The 25,841-nt window shown below is 38.7% G+C and overlaps 1 protein-coding gene across 3 annotated transcripts; it reads right to left on the reverse strand.

Moving 5' to 3' along the window:
- Window positions 1–23,268, reverse strand: SLC25A16 (solute carrier family 25 member 16). Of its 3 annotated transcripts, none has more exons than XM_026672812.2 (9): window positions 22,974–23,268; window positions 20,435–20,527; window positions 13,387–13,520; window positions 12,297–12,360; window positions 10,255–10,376; window positions 8,190–8,256; window positions 6,258–6,420; window positions 4,365–4,433; window positions 1–2,179 (listed from the first exon to the last, which is right to left on the reverse strand). In XM_026672812.2, the coding sequence occupies exons 1-9, from the start codon at window positions 23,074–23,076 to the stop codon at window positions 2,023–2,025; spliced, it is 972 nt and encodes a 323-aa protein (XP_026528597.2). In that variant the 5' UTR covers window positions 23,077–23,268; the 3' UTR covers window positions 1–2,022. The 3 variants fall into 3 exon arrangements, with proteins under 3 accessions (XP_026528597.2, XP_087820164.1, XP_087820165.1); XM_087964038.1 differs by having other exon boundaries at window positions 22,939–23,240; XM_087964039.1 differs by lacking the exons at window positions 20,435–20,527; window positions 22,974–23,268 and adding an exon at window positions 19,137–19,157.
- Between the last annotated feature and the right edge of the window lie 2,573 nt (window positions 23,269–25,841).

Genomic DNA, 25,841 nt, shown 5'->3' on the forward strand with positions numbered 1-25,841 from the left:
CATGTTGTTATTCAAGTCATTTTATTAAAAAAAAATAGGTACATGTTTCTGCCCCGAAATATATCAAATTACATATTTAAAGGTATATGCCTTCAATTATCATTCAAGTCAAACCACAGAATTTCAGATGGTATGTCCTATGTACAGGCCATGAGCAATACCCAGTTTACAGCTATTATTTTTTGGCAACATAGCCATTTTCAGTTCATAATACATACTATTTACAATAAATAAATAAAATTACTTTATATTAAAACATTGAGAAGGATGTGACTTTATAATTTTTAAGGGTGATTATCAGATTTCTACTTTTATAAAGTCCATGGATCAAATAAATCCTTAAACGACATTCTCAATTCACTATGGGCAAGAGGAAATAAAATTGGAGGAATGGAGAGTCTGATGAAAGACGAAGGCTAGTACAGGAAAATAATTTATCCATGACATCATCCAGATAAAAAAGGGTAGGACTGATTACTAATATAAGCAAGTTCCCCTGAAAATGAAATAATGACATCCAGGTGTGGGCTGTCAACTTGCAATTCATCATCATAGTACAATTTGAAAACAACGACTGAAATGCTCCAGTTTCATTCTTGTGGCAGGCTCATTTAAAAAGGTTTAATAACACAGCCCCCAATTAGAGAAGTTGTAAAGTCACACATAAATCACCCAAAGGTAGCAGAATGAGCTATCTACTTACAAGCTGCATCTATGCAGATACTGAAAACAGGCTGCAAAGCAGATGAATTGTAATTCCTGCTTGAAAACTGTTTTAGGAAAGTAGACTTTTAGCATTATTTTTGTTTTTTATTTTAATTATCTTCTCTCTTGTAGATGGATGTACATCTTGATCAATGTGCAATTCACGTAGATACACTATTTTATCTGCCCAAACTAAAGACCCTAAAAGACATATACCCTAATTTATTTATGTAAGTATTTTATCTAATGCTATAAAGTTGCAAAAACTTTCAGCGTTGTCCCACATGTTCACAGTGTCTTCTGCTTCTCTGTATTTTTTTAGTTTTAATTGAACTCTAAGTGAAATCCAAACAGTAGCTTTGTGAAGTCAAACAATTTTCCTTGTAAAGTAAGTTTCTTAATAACTTCATTTATAAAATATGGAAGGTTAAATAGTTTAGGCTGAGAAGACATATACAATATTCATTTTAGTGCTATTGGAAAATCATTTAATTCTTTTTTGTACTTTTTTTTTCAAATGTAGGGACAAACTAAAAATGGATTGAGAGCATTATCAGATTCTATCAAAAGGATTGCACTTAATTTCAGAATGCTATATAGTTGAATGTCTGTGTTTGTGTTATAAACCCACCCATTCACCCACCTACTCCAACTTTGAGAGTTCAAAAGTTCAATAATACAGCATGATTCAGAGGAAAAACATCCAATAGTTAAGAGGGCTAAACTAAATTATATAAGAACCTAAGCACCACTTTTGATTCTAGTTAAGGAACAATGTATCATAAAGTATGAGCTATTTTCTAATTATTACAAAAATCTGAAAGCAATGTTACCCAATACACTAATCCATGAATGGGCTCTCAAAAGCAGGCTCTGAATTGACTTTCTACAGCAGTGGTGGGGACCCCTGTTCTACAGCACTAAATGATACATCATCCCTAACCAAATAAGCAAATAAGCATTTTCAATTCAATTACATGGAATGTCATTTGAAGTGTGCCTACAGCTTATATTTTAGCTAAGGCATACAGACATCTTTAAAAAAGAATCCTAAATTTAAAAAAGTGATCAAATTCTTAAAGTTGGACACAAACATACAGTATTTTGGAACCACATAGACTTCAGTTAAGTAAACCATATATCCATTCTTACAAAATACATAGTAAACTTTGCTAAGTTTTGTTGAGCTCCTTCAATTTTTTACTGTGTTTTCATATATTAAAGAAAACACTTTAAATACTAGTGATTTCTCAAATATATTCTGAAACTTACTGTTCAATACATTATAAACTGGGGGGGGGGGGTGATCATCAGTCTTTAATTGAGGTGTAAAAACTGCCTCATAAATTCATAAGTGGTGAAGGCAACAGCTTGAGAAGGAATACAACGGATGTAATTCAATGATAATCCACGGTACAATCCCCTTCGTATTCCGTGGTTTCCATAAACATATTTCAATGTTTGGGTCATTGTACTAGAAAGAGAACAGAATAAGTCTTTGTAAAACAATAGATTTTCCAACACTTTACTTCAAATAACATTTAAAAAGCAGGAACTTTTGCAGTACCCAACAGAGGTCCCGCCATTTCTTAATCAGATTACGGGCAGAGGCCATTTTATTATACAGAAGTCATGCTACGTTATTGCTAATGAGACTTAATTATTTTGCAAGATTTTTCTTTACATATAAAGAAAATACAACCTGATATCAAGATTTTTGATTCTTTTATCTGAAAATCCAAATTCCACACTAATGAATATGAAGCTCAGTTCACAAGAAATTAAGTTCCACTGTAATTAATAAAAGTTTTGCATGCATGTTAGGTTTATGTTCTCATTGTTTTTACTGTTTTATTACTTGTTCAACTGAGATTGTGTAATCACTGACCATTAAAATATTCTTCTCCTAATAAACCATTTGAGGCAATTAGCCTACAATTAGGCTGCCCATCGAACAGGTAAATTTTAACTCTACATAAAATATGAAATTAGGGCTGCCTAGTATTAATATGCAGTGTGGTTTGCTGACATTTGTGTGACCACATACTGAAATAATATCCCTTTATCTGGGATAAATAGCCTGATGGCGGTGAGTTCCAATGGTCACAGCCTCATCTGCTTTTTCCTTGATTTTTTTTTTCCTTTTTAAGAAGCTGGCTTGCTGCCAAGCACAGCATCTGCCTGTTTCTACTTTGAGTTCATATTTATTTGCACCCATGCTTTTAGGCTCAGAACAAACCCATAGGGTCAACAGAGATTTGGGGGAGAAGGAGGTGCGGCTTAACTTCTGATAGAAAGGACTATTGTGGTTGACAATGTTATTGTGACAGTCACTTTATGCGTGTATACACCACACAATCTCAACATTCCTAATCTAAATTCCCTCCAAAGATAGCTGATGCCAGTGCCAGCTTAATATTGTAACTTCTGTCCGATGAAATCCACTACCTGTATATCAAAAATAACAACTAAAAGAAGGAACCTGACCTACTAGACCGGGTGTCAGCAACTTGTGGCTCCAGAGCCGCATGCAGCTCTTTGGACCCTCTGCTGTGGCTCCCTGTCCCATCACTGGCCTTAGAAGGTAATTGTGATGGCGGGGGATGGAGAAGTAGCTGGGGCTGATTCTCCAGCACCTCACTCTTGCTGCTTGTTGGTGCTGGTGTATCTTCCGGCCCTTGTTGGTGCTGGGCGTGCCTCGCAACCAATGCTGTCCTCGCTAATACGAGGGCTGGTGGCATGAGAATGAGATCCGGGAGGATGGGATGTCAGAAATTGTGACGGGCCCACAGTGCCCAGCCACGGCTTTAAGAAGCTCAGGGCAGCAGGAAAAGGGGGCTGGCCCCGCCAAACCTCACACCCCCACCCTGGGGGTCAGGCTAGGAGAAGCGCTCGCCTGTCAGCCGGTCTTCCCCCCCCATGACTCTGTGTGTGTGTGTGTGTGTGTGTGTGTGTGTGTGTGCAAGCTCTCTTTGGGGCTCTTGGTTATTCCTTTTATTTTTTCTTTCTGGAAATCTGGGCTGGCTGAAGAACGATCACCAGCCATGGCAGAAGCTTCTCTTTGGGCGACCCTCCTCCCCCTCTCGCAACCTCCTGGCTGGCTGTGGCATGGCTGGGACGGTGTGCACGCGTGGGGAGACCCCCCTTAAACGAGCAGCCACCCACCCTTTGGCCGAGCCAAAGAGGGAAGGGGGAGAGAGAGAGGAAGATAGGGAGAGTGGGAGAGAGAAGGGGAAGAGAGATACAGAGAGAGGGGGAGAGAGAGACATAGAGCGAGAGAGAAGGATTTTGTGACTGGGTAGGTGTGGCTGGGTCATGTGAGTGGGTAGGAGTGAGTGACATCAAGTTGGCTACGCCCACCCAGGTTTTGTGGCTCCCAGTGGGTTTTTTTCTGTGGGAAACAGGCCCAAGTAGCTCTTTTGAGTATTTAAGGTTGCAGACCCCTGTACTAGACACAGATTTTAACTTAAATGTATTCCTCTTATTTTGAAGTGTACTATAACTTACTATGAAGCTATAAATGCTTATGCTTACTTTGCTAATTATATAATACACATGAACTAAAGAACAAAAAGACATTGTTAATGTTTTAGAGCCAATATGATACAGTTGGTAGATTTTACTTTAGCCACATATTTAATCCAAGAGATGAAACCTACCAACATTTTTCAGAATCAGGAAGTATGGCTCCCAACTGCATTCGTCTACGAGTGACATCTAGAGGGTATCTGGGGAAGTGAAAAAGCATTTTCTTTCATGGCAGTTACAAATATCACAATGCAACGTATTTGTACTACAAAATAACAATTAAAAGACATTTACACAATGAACATGTGGAAAATACAAAGCTGCCTTATATTGGGTCAGATTAGGAGCTGACTTCGTCAGAATTACCTTCTCTGGCTGGCAGCAGAAATTCTAGCATTTGTTTTTATTTATTTATTTTATAGCCATGCTAAAATATTTGGGACTGCATCTTTCTGCATGTTAGGAATATAATTCGCTGGAGAACAATGAAACAATGCCTTATGAGAAAAATGAATTTATTTCATTTTTATTAAGCATATATCTCACATTTCTTACCAAAAGCAGCGCTAAAGTAGCTATCATAATGGACAGAATACCAAACTGCAATTGAAAACAAATGAATTAGGAGAATTCATAAAATAAGAAATGCTAGGGCTTTTAGTGTAAGATTTTAGAAGAGGATATGTTCACTGTATTCAAAATAAATCATATGCTTTGGCTTATGTTTTATTTTGTGGCAGTTGCAGAATACATGAGGTTTAACATTGGAAAATCAATTACCAAGCTCCATACTTGAATTGCCAGGAATAATTTCTTCAGGCAGTATCACATGTTTTCATATGAAACGTTAAATAAAAATGGTAACAAAAATAAAAATAACTTTAACCCTCAAGAAATGTTATATAACAGTCTAAATCTTTTTTGTAAAAATTGCCCATCACACAAGAATGATCTAGTAGTAGTATTAATTCTGGATGGATGCCATCAACCCCCAAAATTGTATGAATTGTTTGAAGTAAACCCCAAAAGATGGCAATCCAAAAACCAGAAAGCATTTCTTTTCCTTTGATTTCAATAACAGTTAAAAAGACATGTTTTTTCACTGATATTAGCAGAACACTACTTAGATATTTGAAAGAATTATAAACATTTGCCCAGCTGCTAAGTGTAAATTGAATTGTTTAAATTTGAAAACCAAGAAAAAATGGAGGTTACATGCTAAAGCTGTATGAAAGAGAAGTAACTTGTTTTCAGCTATGCATGATCTTTTTTCTTAAATGTTTAATTCTAACCTATTTCTATTTCTGTTTAATCACATGCTTCAACAGGTGGTCAGAGCCACTCATAAATCTCATTTTTAAATTTATCTGTTTGTTGTCTTACAAAATAAGAAGTAAGTAGCCCCTGTCAGTTTTAGCAGAGAAAAAAGCCAAGGTATAACTGAGTTGGCACAATATGCACTATATATCTTCCTCCAGTACTTTCATGTAATTCAAACCATGTTAAATTATAATTATGATAAATATGTATTTTTTTACCCTAGCTTTCTAGTGTAACCACTAGCGTTCTGGTGGCATTCAAATGGTCTCTGCCAATTTAATACTTTGACAAATGCAACCCTATCCTGCATTGTGGTTGTATTAAGGCTACATTTTTTCAAACTGCATCTAGAGTAATAGTTTATATACACACAAACCTCCTATAAACTGACAAAGAAAACAGGAGATTGGGGGCTTTGTAACACATAAGCAAACTAATCCCTTCAACTGGTTTTAGAGAAATGGCCTCCTGGGCAGAGCCACAGCTCTTCTCAGGATATTGCAGACAGAAACTGAAAATTTGTCTTGTCTTGGAGTTCTGCCAGTTGCCTGCTTTTTTAACCTGTACAGTGAGCTTTCTTTGCAGACGGAAAGTTAAATGATGTTATATTTCATGATTTATAAAGGTGGAAGGAAATAAAATTCCTAATACAAGCTATCCTAACATTTCTTCATTAAGTGCAGTAAAATACTAGAATAACTTACGATATTGTTTGTGCTATGGCTCCAGCTATGCCACCACACAGCAAATTTACATGAGTTTTCAAAACTAAGACATCAGGATTATCTAAGCAAGGCCTCCCGAGCAGGGTAGGCGCTTGAGCAAGTCCCACACTCTTTAAGGTACCAAAGGTAAAAAATGAGAAACCTGAAAGGAAAAAAATTATCTTTAATTGAAATATTACCTCAACAACAAACTGCATAGATACTATAGGCACAATTCAGCCAGAGAATGAGCTCATTTAAATCTACTAACAGTAGTGCATGTGCCAAACTCTGTTCCATTATATTATCTCTTACTTTTAAGTCCTAAATTTTAATTTGATCATCAAATATACCATAACATTGTCTCAATTTTTTCAAACTTCATTTTTATCGATCACTTACAGCTGACAGTCTTGATATATACCTGACATATTCTGGTATATGGGCAACAAAATTACTTGAATGTTATAGATTGTCAGAAAGACATAATAATCCTCACAAATGTATGCACTGTGCCTTATATTGGAAAGTTAACAAAATTTCCCTTTGAAAATAATCTTTTTAAAAAGATTCCTATGTTACACTAATTCTCTTTCTTTACATAATATTGTCCTTGTGTTTACCATTATCTTGGACATTAAAGTCCTTACAATAAAGGAACTTCTGATCTACAGAGTACTAAAATATGGCTGCAATAAAAATAACTTTTAAAAAAAACAAAAAAAATTTGAAATAGCATTTATGATTAAAACCAAAGAAACAGAATAGTCTAAGCAACAGTAAACCAAGAGGACTTAAGATGCTTACAGAAATACTGAAAGCATTACAACTTAGTGCTGAGCTAAACCTTTAGGATTTAATTAGTGTAGATTACTAGCAAAGTTGAAAGAAGAACATATTTACATCCCTCAATCATAACGGGTTCAAAGTGCAATCCCAAACCAGAATTTCAACATTTAAACTAATTAAAACATATACAGAGATAGTGCTTAATTGAACATCAACATTTTGTTTATTAGATTTGGATTGTGACTTCTACTGCAACTGACAAAAAATCCATATAAGAACAACCCAAGCCATATACCAAGGAAATTATATTGTGTTGTGGAAATTCTGAAGATTGTGTGCACGTGCATTTAAAAAAAAGGAATATGAAGTCCTTCAAGAAAAGAAAAAGAAAAGAAAATGATATAGTTCCCAGCCAACAGTTTTCAGTCTATCCTTTAGATTAGACAGAATCTTCCCCATTAGTGGAGGGAGAAAGAAGACAAGGAAACATAAATCACAGTCAAAGTTAAATAATTTTTGACCAAAGATTGACACCATATATCAGAATAGCATACTGAGGCAGACAGAGATAAGGCCTATAAATATCTAGAATCATGGATCTCAAAAAGCAAACAACACGTGTCACAACTTTATCACCTAAATGCTGTGATTTACTTATTTATGCAGATGTTGGGACATAAATATATAAACGAGGCAACTGCAATGATGACACCACAGAGATCGCCATTGTAACATAACAGTATACTGCAGAAACTACTGTCTTCAGTAAGGATAAATGTCAACAGTATTGCTAAAAATCAAAGATAAGCATGTAGTTATTTTAAATGTCATTTTTATTTTGATGTTTTAAAATACAGACATCTGCAATTAGAGTCAACAATAGAAAATGTTTTAGTAGATGACTTTACATTTATGGAACTGCCTGAATTGAGAGCACGTCCAACAAATTTAAAAATATTGGAAAAGACAACAGAAAGGTAAATCATCATGCGCTATGACCAAACTTCATTTTCTAGTAGTTCCTTCCTTGAATTGTTCATGTGAAAAATGTATTTTTTATTTTAAAGGAAGCAAAGAGTTTTCAAATCAAGATTAAACCTAAAAAGGCTCAGCAAAAAACAATCATGTTCAAGTTGTACTCACCCGCATATGGAGCCATTCCGACTATTGTTGGCATAAGTCCACGATAAAATCCTTGCATACCACCTTCCTTTGGCAAAAGCCAATAACAGTAAGAAAACAGAAAAATAAATAAATTTAGGAGAATTATACATATGAATACAGGAAAGTTTTGAGAGGAAAGATCTAATTTTCATTTTTTTCATATACTATGTTCCAGGACTACGCCAATTATTTGAAAGAGATATCCTACAATGCAGCTTGAATCACTAAAGCAGTCAAAACTTTTTTCACAACTGCCTTTGGCTGTCTGCACATACATGTGCATGCACAGCCACTTCAAAGTAGCTGTGAAGGCACATGCAAGCACCAAAATGCCACTGAAATCAGAACCTGACCTGACCACAGAAGCAATAATAAACTGGCTACTCAATTTCTGGATTTTTCCATTCAAATGGCATGCATTGAATCTATCCTGTATCTTTCAACACAACTTATTAAGCTACCACATCAATCTTACTATCTCAGTACAAGTTTGCAAGATCGTGTTAAAATGAGAAACATATTCCTTTACTCTTAAGTCTACTTGTATTTATAGTACATATCAAAAGTTGGATAAATACAGTCTATCCATCCCTCCCCGCCCTGACATGTATGCATATATATGGTTACAACACTCCTCATTTTCACCCATCATGACCAATGTGCGCTGGAAGCTATGGACATCCAAGGACTCTGTTGGGAAGACCTGATTAAAAGCAGCCAATTCATATATTTTCACCAGAGCATTTCTGACTCAAAAGCATACCTTCATCAAAAATATTTAACCCCTCACTATACTAGAACTGATTTAATTCAGGTATCAGAAAATTTTGTCTATCCACAATCTGACAATAAAAAATAACACTATGATGTCTTCTACTTTCCATTTTTCTCTTTTCTAATATCTAGAGCACGTGGTGTCTAAATTAATATACTACACAGTCAACCTATAACTGGTTGTTCACAACTATTCCTGCCATCACACCCTCCCCAACTCATGTGGGCCTCTCATATCCCCCCCTATATCACCAACTCCCATGGTATCTCTTATTATCCAAAGCTATATAGGCAGAGACCTAATTTTTAAAAATAAGCATTAAGCAAAGTTTGGATCCCATAGATTGTGTTAGTAGTACCGGTACGTGTTTTTGAAGAAACTGGAAAAATCAAGCAATCTTTAATAATGAATCCCAGTGATAGTTCATCATTCATAATTTTAAGACTTACTAACTGCAACAGCATTAAGTATTTTGGGAAAAGAAACAAAGATTTTATTTCATTGCTAGTACCACAAATTGTTTTGGCTGAAAAATCCTATAATGGACACATTTATTCATACCTGATCAGCATTTTTACAAAGCATCACTTTTTCTGAGGGGCTGCCATTATTTAAACAAATGGATACTAATTTGTCAAGAGTCCTTGGTCTACCCTTTTTTATAATTACCCTTTTTAACTAAGAGGACTTAGCAATACTGCTGTAGATTCCAATTTAAGAGAGGTACCCTATACAGTATGTGAAAATAACAGTGCAGGAGAGAAGAATTTACCGAACTGGACAGTTGTATTCATTAGTTCAGGCTTTGCTTTGGGAGTCAATCCCACCTAGAGAAATGCACGCTCAAATTCCAAGTTGAAGAAAAGTTAAGCTGGTTGTCTTTCAGAGCAATGAAATTTTCACAATTGCATTCTTTGACTTGTTTTGCCATTTTCCAACTTATTTCTTTGTACTAGGTATTACTGCTCTATTTTGTAAATTCTGCAAATATCACAGATAATTTTAAGAACCCCTTTAATTTGGTATAGTCAGTCACTGTTCTCCTTTCTTTAAAATTATGCACATTTCATCATAAAACACCAATTGGGATAGGAGAAGCATTAAACAGAGGAGCAGCTTTATTATTCTTATTTGTTACCCTTATAAACATACACTGAGCTTGCAGATTCATTTTTCTTGCTCAGTTTTCAATTTTCTGCTGAGAACTGTTACAGAACATTAACTGGTTTTTGTAAAGCCATAATGCTGAAGAAAAGCAAAGACAATTACCTTGGTGTAAATGGTCGTGAATGCATGAATAATTCCCCTGTACTTATGATCCCCCTTTACTTGGAATGCCAGCCGTGCTCTCACCATATCAAGGGGGTATGTACAGATCACTGCTGTTATACCTTCCAAAAATTAATAATTTTAAAAAATCAGCATACAAACAAGTCAAAAAGGCTTTAGAAATTTGTTTTTTTTATTTCTATTTATTGTATGATGGAAGCAATACATTAAAATTAAGAGGACAGTCCACATGGATAATATGCCAAACCTTGAAGGATTAGGTGATTTAGATTGCTCACAAAATTACACTCCATGTTGCTCAAATCAGTAGACCTACAAAAGGATGGTAATTTTAAAAGTTTTCTTTCTTAAACATACTTTTTAAAAAAAAGCTAGCATAAAGGGAAATAGTGTTCAGTGTCTTTTTTCTGTTTTGCATTTGTAAAGCTTAAATTCTTCTTAAAATGCCTTTAGAAAGTGATGGGGGATAAGGAACTTACATTTTAAATAATTGAAATTAAGCTTTCACCCCTCTGCTTCAACCTTTTTATTTCCTTAAAGGAAACTGAAAGGCAATTATCTACCAATGAAGCGTTACTACTCAGATTTGAATTACACAAGGCACAGGAAATCCAGAGTTGAAAGTTCACACCATAAAGTTTTACCTTTGCCAATCTGAACAGCCGCATTACAATAGACTTTTCAAGGCATTTTCCTCAGATAATTCTTAAACTCAGTGCCTTCCATTGCCTATGTTTGGTCTTGCAAGCACTTACTGTAAAAAGCTAATTTCCAACATTTCTCAACTCTTTTAAAGTGCAAAATTACACTAGCACCACAAATCAAGTTAATCACAGAAGGTAGAAAGGTATTTCAATTGATTTTTCATTCTCCATACAACACTTGGTGCTCATTGGTTCTTATACTGTAGTTATAAATATGGAGACGTTCCACATATTTATTGGGTGGCATGATATTTACCATTTGTTCTAGATATATTTTATCATCACTTTATTAGGTCAACAATAGCTGCAGTAAACTTTCTTTTGCAATAGCTTCCATTTCTTCTCCCCTCTTGCTTTTTTTCTTATTTATTTTCCAATCCAGTCCATACACTTCAATAAGCTTAAGCACTGTAACTTTTCATAAAACTTTTCATAGCACAGAAAGTTTTGTGTTAAAATCTAACACAAAACTATTCTTTTGTGTTAGATTTTCACACGCCGTAAAAAAGTTACTATGGCCAACAACCACCCAAGTGTTCGCATCGCTTATCAGTGGCAATCTGAACTGTCCCATCTGCAGTCATAACCACAGGACCATGAGGGTTGTTAAGCAAGAACAGGTGGATGTCCCAGGCAAGGAGTGCAAGGGGGAGTGATGGGGTTCCAGGCAGGCACGACAGAGCTGGAGGGCAGAGGGGTAGAGTGGGGCACACATCCTATGGAGCATGGGCAGTTGAGAAGTGCTACAGAGTAGTCTTAGATCCCTGGATCTTGTGCTCCAAAACAAAGCCCCTTGAGAGAAAAGCAGTGGGAGAAACTTGCAGGAGTGACATGAAATCACCCCTATCAGCTTCGCAATGAATTTGCACGCGGGAACCTGACAGAAAAAGTTTGGTGTTCAGGTGACCAAGGGACATCCCAACCATCCTAAGCACCAGGTGGTTAATTGCAATCACATGACCACAGGTATGTGTGACAGCCAGAATTTTGAGGACTAGTCATAAGTTCCACTCATTCTATAGCATCCTAAGTTTAAAAGGTCAATGAATTAGCCATAACTTGAAAAATAACTGTTCCCCCTCCTAGCTGTAACAAATGGAAAGAAACCAGAAACTCTCAAGCCCCAGTATCAGTCTTCAAAATCTTTTACAATGGTTCCTTTACCTGTATTTTGTATTTTTTTTTAAACTTTTTATCTGATTAAAATTAATTTTAAGGCTGGGTTTTAACTACTTTAAAAAACCCACAATTGTAGAAATTATAGAAAAGGATACATATACACTAAGAGAAAAAGAGAATGAAAAAAAAGAGGAATACCTGCTAAGGATCCAGCCATTAACCGATGAATATGACTAGAAATGCCAAGCCTGTTCTTTATCACCTACAAAACACAATTACATTTAAAGTGTGGAAAAAACTCTTAACATACCAAAGATAAAAGTTCATTACTCCTCACCAAATGCCATAACAATTTTTTAAATACAGTAATCACACTACACCCAACTATCTTTGTGTTAGCTGCTGTTAGATTTTAGTGAAACGTGATGGTTATGTATACAATGTTAAGCAATAAATCATGATTACACATTAACAAACACAAACAAACCATATTATGGCTTAGTCTTAGAAACATCTGGAAATTATTATGAAATGGTAAGTTTCAAGACAAGTCGCTATTAAATGCATGACACATAAAAACATGACTGGAAATCAATCATATTGACTTTATTTAATGTCAATGAAAGTTAAATGCAGATGAAATAAAATTAGATTATCTGCTGTACCTCCTGATTTCTGGAATAATGACAATTAAAAATTCTGTGAGGGCCTCAACCCCAAAAGGTTGTTCTCTTTTGATACATAAATACAAGTCAAGAAACCATGACATATTTCAAGGCAGTAAAGGAGCTTGCTCTTGGGTTTTCTTCTTGAAAACGAAAGTACTATGGAAAGGATTCACCTTCTGTCCCTCCCCACTAAAAGTTGTGATGCTGGGCTAGGATGTCAATTGAAAACAAGGGATTCTGAAATATCCTACCACAGAATTAATGAAACAGAATTGGCCCACTGCCCGAGAACATCATTTTCTGTGAAGAATTATTCCTATCTAAATAAACCCATAATCATTGTTCCGCTATTCTTCCTTTGTTTTAATAGAGTTCTTGGTGGAACCTTTGGTAAACCACATAGAACCTACAAACACAAAAATAGGTATTTGCAAGTATTTAGATTAATAATAGAGTTTTTGAATCTTTTTTAGCAGCAAAAGCAATGCATTTTCCTTCCCACATGCATAAAGAATCTGTCAAAAAAAAAGGTTATGATAGAATCCTTTGTCAATTTTAAAGTTTGAAACTATTTCATAACACATACCAGTAGATGAAGCAACAAGACACAGGTTATTTACCTTTTTATATTGACCAAATGCTGTAAACTGAATTGCACCGTATGGAAAGATTCGAATCATCATTGCTCCGTTTCCTTTATAATATCCTAAGAAGCCTTCTTTCTTTGGTACAGCGCAAAGTGTAGAAATCACACCTGTCACATTACAGATCAGACTAACGTTACAATTTTTACCTCAGCATTTTACATTGCTCACTTATGAGAACTATTCTACAAATCTAGAAAACTCTGCTGTCAAAACTGGAAGTTCCTTGTATGTGACTATAGCACAAATACCTATAAACACTATATTTAAAATGAGAGAAAAACAGAAATTACCACATATTTCAAAAGTATTGCCATGTGGTATATATAGCCCAACTCTTGAATAATGTACATACAGAATGAATATTAAATACACAAAAATTACACAAAATGAACAAATTGGGTATTGTAGTAGAATCAGAAAGAATCTATAGCAGCCTAAATTTAATTGTAATGTGCTCATAAAATAACAAGACCTAAAATACATGTTGCTGTTTAGGGAAGGCAAACAAAGCTGCTTGGAAAAGTGTTTAATCATTAACTTCCTCTTCACTTTACTCCAACCAATGTGCAGTGTTTATAAATGTTTAAAGCCCCTATTGGATTTCCTGTACATATATAGTAAAGGAAATTCAATAAAAGGGAATAGAAAGAGAAATGTAAAAAGTAAAAACAGGAGACCGACCAGCAACTAAAACACATAATTTTCAACAGTCACTCAAACAATACAATTGTGTTAAAAAAGGAATAATCTCAAATTCAGAAAACACATATTTTTAAAAAGTTACAAATAGCCAACAAGGACTTTGTTTAAACAAGCTTTAAACAGACTTTTATAATTTGTCATAATCTGACAAAAGTTACAATTTAAATAAACATGTTTCAATTGGATAAATATCACTTTGAATGTGTGAATTTAGGATATTAATTTAGAATTCTTGGAAAATATATTATCAAATGAAGGAAATACTTGTATAATGGTAAATGAAAAAAGCTATTTAAAGAGATAAGCAAACATCCCACCAGAAACTGCTAAAATACAATTCTTAGCTATTTTAGCCAGTGTTGCCAATGCTATCAGATAGTTGATGAGAATTGCCAGTTCAGCAACAACATTGGGGTGGTTCAACACCATGATTTTCCATGAATACTTTTGATTCTACTAGCACATGCATGTGGAGTTAGATCTCAACTTACAACCTTTTGTCAGGTAACCAAAGTTATATCATTGAAAAAAGTGACTTAGGACTGGTTTCCACACTTACGACTATTGTAGCATCCCCATAATCACATGATCAAAATTTGAGGAGTTGCCAACTGGCATGTAGGTATGACAGCTCCGTTGTCATGGGGTCATATGATCACATTTATAATCTTCTTCCATGCCAGCTTCTGACAAGTAGTTGAGGAAGCCAGATTCACTTAATAACTGCATGATTTACCCAACTGCAAAAAAGGTTGTAAAATGGGACACAACTCACTTAACTCTCTTGCTTGCAACATAAATTTTAGGCTCAATTGTGGTCATGTCAAGGACTACCTGTATTTTCAAAGGTTGACTACATAACATAAATCATGATATCCTTAGGAATTTTGTTTCTTGCCTTATCTTAATGTGATTCTAGCAAAAATAGAAACAATACTGACTTGCTTCAATCTCAGCACATACATGCCATACGTGAAAAAATATTCTAAGTGCTCACTATTCGGGATCGCTTAAAACAATTCAAAAGTGTTTTTTCCTTGCGTTTTTTCCATGGATACAATCAGGTATTTTCCATGGATACAATCAGGTATATCCAATGCTCTTCTCCCCTCTGATTTCTCTTACATTAATTTTGTGTTGATGCCATCATTATGTTATTTGTATTCACCGTTGGGTTTGCTCCAGTTACCCAAATCTCCCACCCTCGTAGTTCATTGTTTTCAATATTTCTGTAAACCAGTGTGCTAGAAGTTCCAATCAAGACAGAATCATTTATGAGCTACCTTATCAACTGTTCAAAAAATTTCAGTGAAATTGAAGATTTCCTGAGCTGCCTGGAATCCAGAAGGATTCACCCTCCTCTGTAGATAGTTCAATTTTATTTGGTTTCTGCCCTAGCTGAAGGAAATATATTGCATCAGTCCAAAGCTCTGTTAGGCAGAATCCATGATAATTCTATCTCTTCTAGAACCGCAGACACAGATCACTCTGCTCTAAGACAAAAGCCAGATCAAGGATATGATCTGCCTCAAGGATAGGTTCTGAAATAATCTCCGTGAAGCTTTGGATGCCATGAAATCTTGATGCAGACCTTTAAAGTAGCTTCACCATTAATGTTGATATCCCTGAAGACAAAACTCCCACCTCAGAGACCATATTCATTAGCTCAGTCAGGGATTCTGTAGAACAGCAATACAATTAAATATACCAACAAAATCCCGTCTTACATAACTTGAAAAGAAAGATAATTTCCCAGATTATCCAGAGCCCGAATAGTAGTGGTCACACTCCCGATTTGGTGTTCTTGTCAGAGCAGTGTCTATGTGACCTGGAATTGGTAGACATCTCCTTGGTCCCCTTGTCATGGTCAGATCACAGTCTGGTGGCAATGAGTTTCTCAAAAGCTGCATCCCCCCGCAGGGAGGCAGGACCTATTAGATTGGTCTGCCCCCATCGACTAAAGGACCCAGGTAGGTTCCAGAAGGAGCTGGGGGTTATAACTACAGATCTATTATGCAGTCCAGCCGAGTTCGTAGTCACTGTTTGGAATAGGAAGGTGACTGAGGCTCTGGATAGGATTGTACCCTTGCAACCTCTCCTCACCCGTAGACCTCTCTGTGCCTCATGGTATACAGAGGAACTGACAGGGATGAAACGCATGAGATGTCTAGAGCGCCGCTGGCGGAAGACAGGAGATGAACTCGATCGAACACGGGTAAGAGCTGCTACTAAGGCCTACCGTATTTGCCGGCGTATAAGACGCACTGGGCGATAAGATCGACCCCCAACATTTCCACTCAAAATATAGAGTTTGTTATATACTGCCGTATAAGACTACCCCTCTTCCACACACCTTCCACTTTTGCACTTTTTTTTTTTTGACGCACTTTTCTGCTTTGGACAATTTTGAAATGAGCTAATCCAATTTTGAACCAAGAATATGCAAATAGCTATGGAGTTTAGAAATGAGTTTTAAAAATATTTTTCATTGCTTACCATTAAGCGTAAAATATGTTGTAAATAAAATGAGAACACAGGAAACGTTCTCTTCTCAATACAGCTGATCTCTCTCTCTCTCTCTCTCTCTCTCTCTCTCACACACACACACACACACACACACACACACAAAAAACCCGGACACTGAAAAGGCTGCCAAGGAACAGTATATTCAATGCCTTCTCTTTAATCAAGAAACAAGGAATTCCTTAGAATCTTTTTTTTTCCCCAAGTGGCCCTCTTTAAAAAAAAAAAATGGAGGTAACACTTTCATTCAAAAAGTCTTCCAGTATCTGGAGTCGCTCAGACATATTGAAGTGAGGCAGGAGAGTAAGTGAAATTTGAAATGATCCAGCTACCGTTTTCTTCCCTCCTCGAAGGCCATTATCTCCACGTCCAAAACGAACGAGGGAGGCAAAGAAGCCAAACACGCTAAAAAGGATCTCTTTATTTTCCTACACAAGGTCACACCTACTTTTCCGCATTCAAAGGACAACCTCTCCTCACCACCACCACACACACACCCCAATACCCGCAAACAATGTTCTGGGCATTAATCACCATTGCTACATTAACCTGGTAAATTTATACCCTGCCTCCCCAGTGTTGCTTTGACGGCAGGATTTCACACAGCGGGCGCCGCGCTTCTCTTCTCCGCTCCCACCGTTCGCACATGTTGGAAGCACCGTAAAACCTGATAACCCACCCGGGGCTCCCCATCCTTAACCTACAGCCGCCCAGCATGCAAACCTGCGTGCAAAAAGAAAAAAAGAAAAAGAAAAGTATGCCGCACGTGAGGATCTTGAATCCTCTCCTCCCACACCGCTAAGGAAGGAAGAGGGGAAAGGTTGCGCAGCGCGTGGCGCAGTGACACCCACCACACACACACACACACACACACACACACCGCCCCCCCAGCCTCCCTCCCGGCTGCAACTCAAGCTCAAGTGGAGTCGGAGTCCTCCCGGCGTATAAGACGACCCCCCACTTGGAGGCATGTTTTTCAGGGCAAAAAGTCGCCTTATACGCCGGCAAATACGGTACCTTGTGGCACCGTGAGGCGAAGTGTAAATAATTCTCCACATTAATTGTGTCTGCAGATAATCGCCCAGCGACCCTCTTTAAAGTGAGTCGTCTCCTCTTAGGGAAGGAGGAAAGGTCCACCTGAAGGGGTGCGCTGAGGAATTTGCGGGTTTTCTGGAAGACAAAATCGCTCAACTTCGTTCCCAGTTAGATGCCGGCATGGTTGCTGATCCGGTGGAAGCTTCTGTGGCAGGTTCTTGCCCTGTTATCTAGGAATGGTTTGACCCTGTTGCTCCTGAGGAAGTGGACAGGATCCTAGGGAGTATGCGCATGAGCACCTGTATTTTAGATCCATGTCCCTCCTAGCTTGTGAAAGCTTCCCAGGAGGTGACAGGTGGGTGGACTCTGGAGGTGATTAATGCTTCTCTACAGGAGGGGACGGTGCTCCAGCACTTTAAGGAGGCTGTGGTCCGCCCTCTTCTTTAGAAGCCATCGCTGGACTCCACCCGGTTGGATAATTTCCGACCTGTCTCCAATCTTCCCTTTTTGGGGAAGGTTGTTGAGAAGGTGGTCGCGCAGCAGCTCCAGAGGTTTCTGGATGAAACGGATTATCTCAACCCCTACCAATCAGGATTCAGGCCTGGATATGGACGGAAATGGCATTGGTCATACTTTTGGATGATCTCTGGAGGGAGCAGGATGGGGGTAGTGCATCCAACTTTGCTCTACTTGACCTCTTGGCAGCTTTTGATACCATTGACCATGATATTCTCCTGGGACAGCTTCAGGGGATGGGAGTGGGAGGCCTTGTGCTGTCTTGGTTCACTTCCTTCCTCTGCGGCCGCTCTCAGTCAGTGTTGATAGGAGGTGAGAGATCCAACCCTCGCCCATTGCTTTACGGGGTTCCGCAGGGCTCGGTACTCTCTCCGCTCCTGTTCAACATTTATATGAAACTGCTGGGTGAGATCATCCGTCCCCATGGACTGAGGTATCACCAATATGCTGATGATATTCAACTGTATATCTCGGTCCGTGGTGAGTTAAGAGTTGCTGTGTCCTCCCTCTCGCAATGCCTGAAGGTTGTTAGGTGCTGGATGGGGAGCAACGGGTTGAAACTAAACCCATGCAAGACCGAGTGGCTCTGGGTCTGGGGTTCGTGGGTTCAGGGAGAATTACCACTTTTAGTCTTAGATGGGGTGGCACTACCCCAAACAGACCCTGTGCGTAATCTGGGGGTTCTCCTGGACTCACGACTCTTGAAGAGCAGGTGGCGGTCGTGGCCAAGAGGGCCTTTGCGCAATTGCAGATTGTGCACCAGTTACGCCCTTTCCTGGATCAGCAGTCCCTACCCACAGTCACTCATGCCCTGATCACTTCCCGCCTTCATTATTGCAACGCGCTCTACATGGGGCCGCCCTTGAAGAGCATCCGGAAGCTCCAGTTGGTGCAAAATGCAGCAGCCCACATGGTTTTATGCAGACCCCGGTGTGCACATGTATCACCTCTCCTGCAGGAATTGCATTGGCTACCAATTTGCTTCCAGGTGCAATTCAAGGTGCTAGTTGTCACCTTTAAAGCCCTTCATGGCTTGGGTCCGGGTTATCTGAGGAAACATCTCTTGCCAGTGACATCTACCCAACCCATTAGAGCAAGGAGGCAGGGAATGCTGTGGATCCCACCCTTGAGGGAGATACACCTGGTGGGATCAAGAAGAAGGGCCTTCTTTGTGGTGGCTCCATCTCTCTAGAACATCATTCCCCCAGAGATTAGAATGGCCCCCTCATTAATACTATTCCGAAAGGCACTGAAGACCTGGTTTTGTCAACAGACCTAGGGAACCCAGAGAGGGATGGAACCCATCAGATGGCTAGTGTGACCAGCTGTCGTTGGGATGGGGGGGGTGGAAGTTGGTTTTTTTGTTTTTGTTTTGTTTTCTCAAATTTTGTTCTATTGTACTTTACTAATTTATTTGATTCTTTTTGTTAGTTATTGTTTCTATTTTTATTTTTTGTTTTAAATATGATTTTACATTGTGTAAGTTGCCTTGAGTTGCCATGGGCGAATAGGCGGCAATATAAATCAAATAAATAAATAAATAATTTCTATATGGGCTACTGCAATAAGTTTGCACTAAACCCCTTGATGTATTGTTATTTTTAATTAAAGACCAACTTGGCATTCAACAGAAGTTTCATCAAAATTTTGATAATGCAAATAATCCAATTAAAAAGGTAGAATAGCAAGGACAAAATAAACATCTCACGTCCATGTTTTAGGAACATTTTGACTTAATCCTAATTTTAGAATGAATGTCTGATGTGATTTTATATTTACTGTTATTCCTGAGCTATTGTGAACAATAACAGCCTCATAATAAAGTACAGTTAGAAAAATAGTTGTAAAAGATTAAGTACACCTACAAATCATAATTGAATTAAAACAGATCCAAAGCATTAAAAGACTGAACACTATTGTTACGTGCTTTCTATTGTATGTGTTTGTTTTCACTATTTTGTATTATTTCAAAACTATTATGTATTCAAAGTTCCAACCAACATTTAAAAAATCATTTTTACTTATTCAAAAACCAGAGACAGAACTTAATCCTAATTCTTGTTCCAATATAGCTTTCAACTTAGAATTTAGCTTTAAAATATTAAAGGTCTAAACACATTAATAACTTCAATTGATATATTTGATTATTGCAATTACACAAGCAAATTGAAATCTATTTTCTTTACCAATTATAAAAATCACATATAATAAGCAATATTAGATCCCATAATATGAATTTTCTTACCTAGATGTTTATAATGCTGATTGTGAGCTTGCAACAAAATCTTTACTCGATCTAATGGTGCAATGGTTGACTTGGCACAACATCCAGCAACACCTTTCCAACAAGCAAAAATAGTACTATTTACTAACTGCTAGACATTTAGCAAGAATTATTTTTAAACTTTTATCTTTTCAAGGGTCATCCTGCAACAGATAAGCACTGCTTTCTCAATCAACAGTTATCTCTGCTAAAAAAAAAATACTCATGTTATCTCTCAATTTTTGATGAAAGAGAAGGTACACTGAGAAAAGAATGAAATCATTAAGAATCCCTCTGGTGTATCTAAAATCTAAAAGGACCTTTCACACACAATAGTTTTCTAAAGATGTCTATGGAGTTTCTCATTCATCCAGGCCATGGTTCTGGACAGAACAGATGAAGCTTCTTGGATGAGAAGTGAAACATTTACAGGAAAAAACCAAGGAATTCCAGTTGCCTTTTGAAACGCACCTTTGGGAAAGTTTTCTAAAGAAATATCAGAGGTTGACTCAATTAACAGTTGAGCAGCCTACAAATTTAATTAACTACCAGAAAATATGAGAATTTAGTATCTAACATCTTGTGTTTAATATTTAAGAGTTTCATTCAGGAAATTTCTAATTCAAGTTCACCTCAATCTAGTACATAAAGTAGTCATCTTTCACACCTGTTTTTAACTATTTATAGGAAGCAAATCTACAATGCTATTTAAAAAAATCAAAGCCAAGTTTTGCTAACATAGCTGTTAGAAGTGAAGCAGCAAGTGGGGGGACCTTTAGCAATCCTACAGTTTTAACTAGTTTTATAGCAAAAAAAAAAAAATCCAGAGTTTACCTTCCTGCATTTGTGAAGCAAGTACACAAGTAGCCTAATAGGACTGTTATTACATGCATAGTTCTTTGGGAACACAGCCACACAGCATTGCTAAACATAGTAAATACTAAAACAGCTATTAGCTGAATCTGTCAGCTGTATAGAAACACTTGAGAATCAGTTCCTTAAAGACATAAAATCCTATAATTCATGAACTGGTATGACCTGACAGCCCTCCCTGAATTACAGTACTCAGGTTTCCATGTCCTACTCATTTTCTTTTGAAAAAATCGTATAAAGATGAATAATTTGTATTTTTGCTGATTTAGACAGGAAGCAATTACAGGAGCTGGAATGATTTCTAGGCTTTCATGTCTACCCTCATTTTTGTAATGAGATTTTGGAATTGCCTGTGCATCCCTTAAAAAAAAATATTGTGAACATATTGAGTATAGTGGTTGAGTATAGTAGTTAAGGTACTGGCTAAAAAACGGGGAATTGTAAGTTCTAGGCCTCCAATAGATATGAAAGACAGCTGAGTGTCTATGGGCCAGATTTTCTTTCTTGGCCAGGACTACCAGGCAGGGTTGCTGAAAAATAGAAGGCAGGTGTTCATCACCTTGAGTCATATATGAAAAAGGATAAGATATAAATATATAAAGTAATATGAGAAGGAAAGCTTTTATGGAACCCCTGTGTTTCAAACAACCATATAATACAGCAACAAAATTCTCTTTCTTGCAACATAGAATTATTTCTGGCTAAATCACAGTGCTGTACATTTTTTTTTCAAACATCAATGCCTGTCTTTTTACTTTACCCATTTCAGGTCTCCCCTCAAGTTTTAAAAATCAGTACAAATTATGTTAAGAAAGCCAATTTTATGCTTCTAGGCACTAGGCTGAAAAACGGGGAGATGGTAAATTCTGGTCCCACTTTGAGCACCAAGCCAGCTGGGCGACCTTGGGCAGCTCTCTCTCTCTCTCAGCCCAAGGAAGGACGCAATGGCAAACCCCTTCTGAACAACCTTGCCAAGAAAACTGCAGAGCCTTGCCCATGAAGTGAACACTCTTGACTTGAAGATGGAAAAAAAAACCTAGATAAAAAAATTCATAATCCTCGTAGGACGCTTTTCAGCTTTCAATACTCCCCAGTAGGAATTATATTGATATGTTGTTAGCTATTACTAAACCAGGAGAAATGGACACCCCAACTTCACGGCCCGTGGTCCAAGAACCATCTGAAACCGTTTACAAGGCAATCCGGCTTTTACTTAGGTTGTTCATTCTTTCCCAGCAACTTTTCGCCGCTGACATTCTTCCCCATTTTTCGACCTAGGAAAAAGGCAGGCGGGAACGGGAAACAGACTGGTAGGGTTTTTATATTTGGGGCGGGGAGGCAGAGCTGGAGTGCAAGGTGCCAATTCCAAACCCCATTTAGCCGAGGGAGGAAAGGGAAGATTCCTCTAGAGAGGAGCCCACGGAGCACTTCCTAAAAATAAGGGAAGTCAGTCCCAGCTAGCGGCCCTGAAATTTAGCCACGGTTTGATTTCGCTTTTAAATGAAGTTTTAAGAGCCTGAAGCCGCTTCTGAGCACAGGAGACTTCAAGGGCCAAGACAAAACCGAGGCCATCCCGTTTTGGCCGCGAAGAGGATGTGCCCTCCGAGCCGCACCTGGCTCCCACCGCCGGCTTCTCCTCCGGACTCACCTCCGGCAACGAAGGAGCGCAGCCAGTAGAAATCTCGCTGGGTCGGAGACGAGGGCAACCGGGCGCCGGGTCCCGCGGCGGCGGCGGCGGCTTCCGTGGCCATGAAGCCGACAGCTGGCTGGCCTTTCCGAACACCCAATATCAGGAAGCGGCAGCGGCGGCGGCAGGAGCAGCAGAGCAGGTTCAGCCCATGCTAGCGCCTGCAAATGAGGCCGGGCGGGCCGGGCCTCTCCGCCCAGCGAGCCCTAGAGGCGGAGCTACCGCCATGCTTCCTCGGCCCGCGGCGCCCGTTGATGACGTCATGGGCTGGCTGGGTCAGCGCCCAACCTTTAGTATTTGATTTGTCAATGGCTTACAAGATAATAGGTATAAGTAAGAACAGTTATGAATACATGGATACATATAAGAAAAATAAAAAAGAAACAATAGGACAGGGACTGTAGGCACGATGGTGCGCTTATGCACGCCCCCCTACAGGCCTCTTAGGAAAGGGGTGAGGTCAATAGTAAACAGTCTAAGGTTAAAGTTTTTGGGGTTTGGGGAAGAAACCACAGAGTCAGGTAGAGTATTCCAGACATTGACCACTCTGTTGCTGAAGTCGTATTTTCTGCAATCAAGTTTGGTGCGGTTTACCTTGAGTTTGTATCTATTGTGTGCTCTTGTATTGTTATGATTGAACTTTTAATGAAGTGGCAACTGGAGGATGGTTGGATCCAATGGTTGGGATTCAAACTCAAGCTAGCGATCATGGCACGCCGCAGCTTTTTCAGCGCTATTACAGAAGTGGTTGGTGGCTGACTTCTTCCAAGAATTGTCCAACTTCCCAGTTAAGCTAGGACTTCCTTGTGGTCTCCCATCCAAGTATCAGACTGCTAGACTGTTCAGCTCTTGAGCCCAGTCGGAGACTGCCCCAATTGGAGGGTCAGGATGGATGGATGATTTCATTTTGTACAGCTGCCCACTCGGATCCAATTCCAGGCGGGTCACCAGAGTTAAAGACAACCTGATAGTTAAAAACAGGAATAAAACAGTTGTGCTGGGGGAAGGAAACTGTTCATCATTTAGGCAAAACCCTATTTTAATGGGTGCTTCTTATCATCCTATCCCAGGTCTTCAAGATACTCTGACAATCAGGCTGATTCAGGGTTGTGTGGTTCTCTGGGGAGAGGGCAGTTGTTCCAGATGGAACTGGGAAGGGAAGGGTGGGCTGCCTGGTTCTACTCAGTGGGCTTCAAGAGCATTGCATAAGCAAGGACTCGCCATTTTAATCAGCATCTGTAGAGCAGACTCCCACTCTTCCTACCAAAACCAGCCTCAAGTATGCCTCTTACAAGCCCCACCCCTTTGATTGTCAATTGTGCTCAATTGTCAATCACAACTTCTCCAAAAGGGGCAATTTGTAGCACAAGGCTGCATTCATCACTTTGATAAAACCAGCAGCAGCTGAATACACCTCAATCAGTAGGAATAATTCCAAGTTTTTTACTTAAATGGGCTAATTTACAGAACATCCCCAAATCCAAAAGCCATTACTCCTGAGGGACGGGAATAAAATTTGGGAAAGTTGTGATTGCTTCAGTGCTGCTGGCTGTTGCTGAGCTGCTACTGTGATCCTGCACATGATACAATAGTTTCCCAGCAGGTCTTCCAGTCTCTTACTCCCTCCCCTACTACTTACCTGCCTGCTGGAGAGGGAAAGGAAGGAAGGTTTCCAATTGGGAAATTGTAAATTGTTCCTGCTCCCACTGCTTTTTTCCCCACCCTTGGTCATTCTATTTGTCTGTTTAGTTAAGAAAATATCTCTGAAATGACAAATAAGACACAGGTTGTCTAATCCTCTACCAAATGTATTAGCTTGTTTCCAGTGAAATGAAAATCCCTCAATAATAATTTGTCTGAAGCCTTTGGAACTATCCATTAGTTTTCCTCTTAATTTTAACAAGAATAATTCCTATTTATGCTTCTTTGTGTCTTTTGCGTATGGGTTTTTATGATGGTCTTTTCTTCACATTCCAAATGGAGAGGAAGGGCTTGCTTTTTAGAAGGAGCATTAATTCTGTAGCTTCTCACATCTTCACTTTCTTGGCTCTCTTGGCATTTCCATTGTCAGCTGTAGTGGCTAATATCTCTGTAAACTTTGTATTGACAGCCGGGATCAGATGGACTAGATAGAAGATACTAGAGTAGACCAAGAATGGTGAATCTGGTGCTCATTGAATACAAGAGGGCTTTGGAAAGATTGGGAAAGGGCTCTTGAGTAATGACATCAAATATATTGTAAAGAGGAGTTGATATATATGTGTGTCAGAGAACTGAGGAAATGAAGGAAAGAAGTGAGGAGGAAGGTAGAGAAGAGTCAAAAAGGTTATAACACTGAAAGACAAGTCACTGAGCTAAGCATGCAGCAGCATAGCACAGTTGATTTTAACCATGGGCTTCTGAAGCTAGGACAACAGAGAGGGGAGCCTGCCCAGGGTTCTTCCTGCTGGTGCAGTCACAGGAGACGTCATAGCAAAAACAGCCTGAGCCTGATGTGGCAGAAGCTGAGATATCATGCCAGGTTTCTCCCAGCAGAATTCTGCCTGATGGACTGGTGAAGGGTCTGATACTTGCTGTCAAAGCACAATTGTACTAGATGAGGTGATGCCAGGAAGTTTCTGTAAGTGGGTGTGGCATAAAGGCATAGTGTCTTCATTAGTCAGCAGCTGCCTGTTAGAATAGAATGAATCATAGAATGATAGAGTTGGAAGGGAGGTCATCTAGTCCAACCCCCTGCTCAAGCAGGAGACCTTTACAGAACAGAGTTGGAAGGTACTTTGGAGAGCATCTAATCCAACCTCCTGCCTAGACAGGAGAACCTGGCCTAGA

This window comes from Notechis scutatus, chromosome 4, assembly GCF_049901735.1.
Source record: "Notechis scutatus isolate UNSWTSFEM ecotype Mainland chromosome 4, rNotScu1.2, whole genome shotgun sequence".
In the NCBI taxonomy this organism is placed as follows: domain Eukaryota; kingdom Metazoa; phylum Chordata; class Lepidosauria; order Squamata; family Elapidae; genus Notechis; species Notechis scutatus.